The 5,461-nt window shown below is 52.8% G+C and overlaps 1 protein-coding gene across 1 annotated transcript; it reads right to left on the bottom strand.

The window, feature by feature from the left end:
* Positions 1 to 454: 454 nt before the first annotated feature.
* LOC123444585 (receptor-like serine/threonine-protein kinase SD1-8) lies at positions 455 to 5,060 on the bottom strand. Its single transcript, XM_045121363.1, has 6 exons — positions 3,138 to 5,060; positions 1,886 to 2,235; positions 1,589 to 1,799; positions 1,256 to 1,493; positions 1,020 to 1,170; positions 455 to 931 (listed from the first exon to the last, which is right to left on the bottom strand). The coding sequence occupies exons 1-6, from the start codon at positions 4,441 to 4,443 to the stop codon at positions 635 to 637; spliced, it is 2,553 nt and encodes an 850-aa protein (XP_044977298.1). The 5' UTR covers positions 4,444 to 5,060; the 3' UTR covers positions 455 to 634.
* Between the last annotated feature and the right edge of the window lie 401 nt (positions 5,061 to 5,461).

Raw genomic sequence — 5,461 nt, 5'->3', positions numbered from 1 at the left:
AAAATGTTTTGCTAAGTTTTTGATTGTGAGTGCACCGTGGATGCAATGTGCGTGGGTGTGCCCAAAAGCCATTCTCGCCCCCTAGAGTGCGTATTTTTTCTATGGATGCGGCTTAGGACCGTGTGCAATCTGCTATTAAACCTTCAAAAACGCTATAGCCGGAGCAATGGTTGTTGTGCTTTGTGTGGTACGCCTGAAGACGCCAATCACATCATTTTTTCGATTTGCCCCTGCCAAATTTATGGGGAGTTGCGTTCATGAGTGCTTTCATTCCTCTTGAAACCCTAGCCCTATGACAGAGATCCCAATGTTGTTAAACAACTCCCGCCAGCAGCATCGTCCTTTGGCTTGGAGAACGTTTAGTGCTTTAGCTTGGGCGCTTTGGGCTCCTTGTGCTTTGGCTTGGAGAACATTTATATTAAATTAAAACCAGGCGCTCCTTGTGCCTGTTTTCTGAAAATAAACGCATATGTTTATTATGCAATGATGTAGCTCTTTGATGAGTTATTAAACTTTGCATGTCCTAGTTAAAACATTCCAAGAGGTTGTGACGATAGGTAAAATATAAATGCCTAGATATGCTGTACAAACTATTCCTTTAGAGCAACAAATCAACAAGAATTCGTACCCTAAACTACCTAGCATCTATTGCAGTTTCTGTTAAACTCATTGCTGTCTGGGTTTGAGACGATTCAGTGTCAGACGTGTTCTTCCCAATGTTTACTCCAGGCTCGTTTGGCTCTGGCATTGTTGCATTCTCACTGCTCAGCAGCATGACAACTGAGGACATCAGTGGCCTGCTCCTAGGATGCACTTGAACACACAGCAGAGCGACCTGTATGCACCTGAGCACCACATCGTAGTCAAAGGTGCCGCCCATTGCTTCATCCAGTAGCTCCACACCCCGACCTTCTTTCCACAACATCCAAGCCTAAAAAATGATCAACGTGATTGTAATATTAGCAACAGAAACAATGAAAGATCGATCACTTTTGACAATTAATCATGCTTGTACTTACATAACCAAGGAGGTTGAGATCAAGCTCATCGTCGTAAAAGCCTCGATTCCTCTTGCCAGTGATGATCTCTATCACCAGGACGCCGAAGCTGTAGATATCAGACTTCATAGAGAACACGCCGTCCATTGCATATTCCGGAGACATGTAGCCGCTGAAAACCACCATCTCACTAGTCAGCATGAAGGCCCATTTTCAAAGGTAGTATGTGTAAGCATTAATGGAGAGACAGTACTCACTATGTCCCGATGACCTTCATGGTATATTCAGTTGTCTGATCACCTCCAAACATTCTCGCGATGCCAAAGTCGGAGATTTTGGGGATCATATTTCTGTCTAATAACACATTGCTTGCCTTCATATCCCTATGGATGATCCTGACCCTTGAATCTTCATGGAGATAAAGCAGACCCCTCGCAATCCCTAGAATGATCTCAAAACGGTTCTTCCATACTAATATCTTGCGCTTTTCTTCATCTGCAACACAAATATATGTAGTGTGGTAAGCACATTGCGGGTGTAATCCCAGCATAAGAAGTTAGAAGCTGTCTCCGCAAAGAAAATGTACTGACCAAATATGAACGTGTCTAGGCTGTTGTTGGGCATGAACTCGTAGACCAACATTCTCTCGTCATCATCGATGCAGCAACCGAGCAGCTTCACAAGGTTCCTATGCTGAAGCTTTGCTATCAGTTTCACCTCGTTCTTGAATTCCCCAACACCCTGCACCGATTTCTTGGATAACCTCTTGACAGCTACTTCTTGTCCGTCCTCAAGTTTTCCCTGCTCATTGAATTGCAGATCCATTAAAATCAAAATCTACAGCAGCAAAATCCAGTGTTAACTGATTCTTATATATACGTACGTACCATATAGACGGAACCAAATCCACCCTGCCCTATCTTACAATCCGGGGAGAAGTCATCCGTTGCAGTGAGAATCACTTCTAGATCGTAGAAGGGAAGGTCAAGATCTTTTTCCGAACCCATCCTGCTCTCCTCCAGCCGTTGATTCCGTGCCGGGCTCGCCGCCGGGTGCTTCCTGTGCCTCAGCGGAAGCACGTCGTCATGACTACTTGGCGCCGTTTTGGCCTGACGCTTCTTCCTTGCCCTGGCCCTCCAGAAACAGCAGCAGCCGAAAATCACGCCCAGAAGAAGCACGACGGACGCAGTAGCGACGCCTGCGACCAGCAGCTTCCTGTTTGGGCGCTGGCGGCTAGCTGAAAATCAAAGCAGCGGTGAAGGTCAGGTGACCCGGTCTAGCACTGGTTCTTGCGTCAATTATGAACTTTTCCAGTCCAAGTAGTACTTGATCTTAGTTTACCATATCCACGGGACATTTCCTGTAATCATGTCGCTTTCAGGTTGGGTGGTGATGCATATTCGAGTTTATAGTGGCGTTTCTTGTGTGGGTTGCACGGCGCCTAATCCAGTGATTATCTTTTAAACTAAGTAATCCAGCGAGTTTGGTGCTATTCTACCCAAGGACTGACGGATAGGTAAGCTTGGACTAGTATGAGGCTCACCGAACAATAAATATCCATTGCGACTTTGCCCTCAAAAAATATATCCATTGCGACTGTTTCATCGACTGGCCAAACTCTTATGACCCAACGAAACAGCTGGATTCACATTGAATACCGAATAGGGGAGGAAAGTGGTGCCAGTTCGTCCACGTGCACGGCCCATCCGGATTGTCGACCAAGAGAAAATGGCCGTGCAAGAGAACACGGTTTGATAGCTATCAGATGGTTATGGATGGAGAAGAAACAGAGAACACATTGATGTTGTACCTCGACAGGGATGTTTGGACGCATATGCTGCAACTAGACCGGCCAGCAAACGTTTTGGTGATGTGATGTGATGCTGGATCCTCTGAATGGGCCCGTAACGGCCAGTGGAAGTTTGTTACTTCTAGGCTCTAGCTAACATACATGGCTACATTCCTAACTCTAGTAAGCAAAAAATCATCCCAAATCTCTTTTCTTCCAAGAACAAGTTAGATGTAAGAAATGAGTGTTTAACAGTGATGAAACCATAGAGCTGCATTAAACTGAAATACTAACTAAAATGTGCTGTGCTCAGTATGGAGAGAGCTGGAGAAGATGATGAGAGATCGAACCTGCGGCAATCAAGGCGTCAACCTCAGACTGCGCGAGCCGGATGTACACGTCCTGCACGACGTCCGGATACTGCCTCATGTCCATCAGATCGATGCCCCAGATGACGCACCCGCGGTTGATCCCGCCGCTGACGTTCGCGGCGGAGTAGGCTCTGCAGCTGCAGTTAGCCAGGCACACATGCCTGCACCGGTCCAGCGTCATGTCGGCATACACCGTCGCGTTGGTCGCCTCCGGCAGCTTCATCCGGTTCACCGGCCAGAACCCGTCCCCGGCGCCGCAGCTCAGGTTGGTCGTCCTGACGCACCCGCCGGTCCCGTCCCGGAGGTTCCACTGCTCCGTCGACCGCGGCTGGAACCCCGGCAGGCAGCTGCAGAGCGGGTTGAGGCTCATGTCGCAGTACCCGAACGCCCCGCAATAGCCGTAGGTGTCGCATGGGTCGGTCGGGTAGTACCAGAAGCTGCTCCACTGGCTCTGGCCGCTGGCCCAGACGTAGCGCTGCACCCGCCCCGCCGTGCCGTCCATGAGGAACCGCGACCGCAGCAGCGACGGGTTGGTGATGGAGTAGCTGTAGTACGTCTCGTCGGGGCTGTCCACGACGGCGAAGAGGAAGTCCTTGGACTTGAGGTTGGGCACGCCGGTGAGCCCGGCGCCGTTGAACGGCCCGCTGGCGTAGATTTTGTCGGTGCCCTGGAAGAGGAAGAACTCCGGGAGCCCGCCGGGGACGAGCTTGAACGTGTACTGCCCCGGCGAGGGGTCGGTGGGGCTGCTCCACGACGTGAGGTTCCTGGTGAGGCCCCTCTTGACATCCACCCCGAGCTTCATGCCCGGGAGCAGCGTGTCCGTCGGGTAGTCGAAGCTCTGCCACGCCACGCTCTGGGGCGAGCCGCTCCCGTCCGAGCTCAGGAGGAAGTTGCCGTTGTCGCCGAGCCGAGCGACGGCGCCCGCGGTCAGGCGGCTGGTGGGCGCCGGGGAGGACCAGACGGTGCTGTTCTGGCGGTCGAGGACGAGGAGGCGGCCGTCGGGGGAGAGGCGGAGGACGCCGGGGCCGCTGACGAGCGGGTCGTTGCGGTTGGCGACCCACACGACGGTCCTGTTGGGGATGCCCGCATACCAGATGCCGAGGTACGTCCGGCCGCCGGGCGGGCTGAAGAAGCCGAGCTCGAAGATCCCGCGCGCCGACACCAGCGTCTGGTTGCCGGCGACGGACGCGGCCACGTCGATGCTGTCGCTGGCGGCGACGCAGCCGGAGGGGGAGAAGCAGCAGACGGCCGCGACCAGGAGGAGGAGCCGGATCATCGTCCTCATGCTCGCTTCGGAATCGGGGGCTTCCAGTTGCAGCCTCCCTCTCAGAGCATGTCTCTGCGAGCTCGCGCCGACGCCAAACCGCACCGCACCGCACCGCTCTGCACGGTGGTGACCGACCGTGCGGGGATGATTAGTAAAGCACACAAGCGGGTCGCGTGCTGCGCGCACCAATAATTCCTCGGGATCCGATCAGCGCGAAACGAACCGGTCGTGGAAGAGAAGAGAATCAGAGAAGAGCCGAGCCGAGCCGAGCGCGCGCTCTTTGGAGCATGCAAGTGAGAGGCCGAGAGCACTTGACAATTTGATATCCGTTCCTCTCGTTTACTGACTAGCAAAAGTGGTGGCAAGGTGCCATGGGTCAACCATGGCTGCCCGATTCGGGAACAGACAGCTGGTCTTCACGCGAGCTGGTAGGAGGGCACGTACAGGACTGCCACAACCAACCAACGAACGAACGAAGGAACTATCCTACGGATCGAGGCTCCGCTTCAGCGGTTGGTGTGGTGGGATCCGGGGCGGCGCACATGCGCTGCTTCTCCCGGGCCGCGCACACGAAGGGGGCGTCGTGACATGCCAACGGCCAGGGCACGGAAACGGTCCACGTTCAGCCGGTCGTTCGCACGACATTTTTGCTCGCGGCATCGCGTCTAAACGGGGTTAGGCGGACGGAAGGAGCTTGCTTGTGACTTTAAAATGTCGTACCAATAAATATGGACAGGGATGCATGCTATACGTAGCTGCTACGTTCGTATTATTATGTGCTCAAACTTCTGACGAGCTGGCTGGCCCCGTCCCCTGCAAGACGGGAAATGTCTGACTTTCCTCTTCACCGTCTGTTTGAATGGACTGATATGATCCACGACCATTATATTGTAGTGCACCACAAGTCCGTAATTCAACTCAACGAGGAGTGACGGCATCTCGTCGTCAGTATCATGTAATGCGGAGTAGGTTTCTTTGGTTCCATGAATTTTAAGATAAAACTAGTTACATGTAGTTCCGTGTGAGGCGGTCAAGT

Source organism: Hordeum vulgare, chromosome 3H, assembly GCF_904849725.1.
Source record: "Hordeum vulgare subsp. vulgare chromosome 3H, MorexV3_pseudomolecules_assembly, whole genome shotgun sequence".
NCBI classification, from domain to species: Eukaryota; Viridiplantae; Streptophyta; class Magnoliopsida; order Poales; family Poaceae; genus Hordeum; species Hordeum vulgare.
The sequence above is the reverse complement of the archived record's forward strand: the minus strand, read 5'-3'. Positions and strand labels throughout refer to the sequence as shown.

Bases quoted from the DNA above. Each gene is read 5' to 3' on its own strand.
- LOC123444585 (XM_045121363.1), bottom strand. From the start codon at position 4,443: ATGAGGACGATGATCCGGCTCCTCCTCCTGGTCGCGGCCGTCTGCTGC. The intron at 1,494-1,588 runs GTCAGTACATTT...TTTGTGTTGCAG, and splicing joins CCTAGACACGTTCATATTTG to ATGAAGAAAAGCGCAAGATA. The intron at 932-1,019 runs GTAAGTACAAGC...ATCATTTTTTAG, and splicing joins ATCTCAACCTCCTTGGTTAT to GCTTGGATGTTGTGGAAAGA.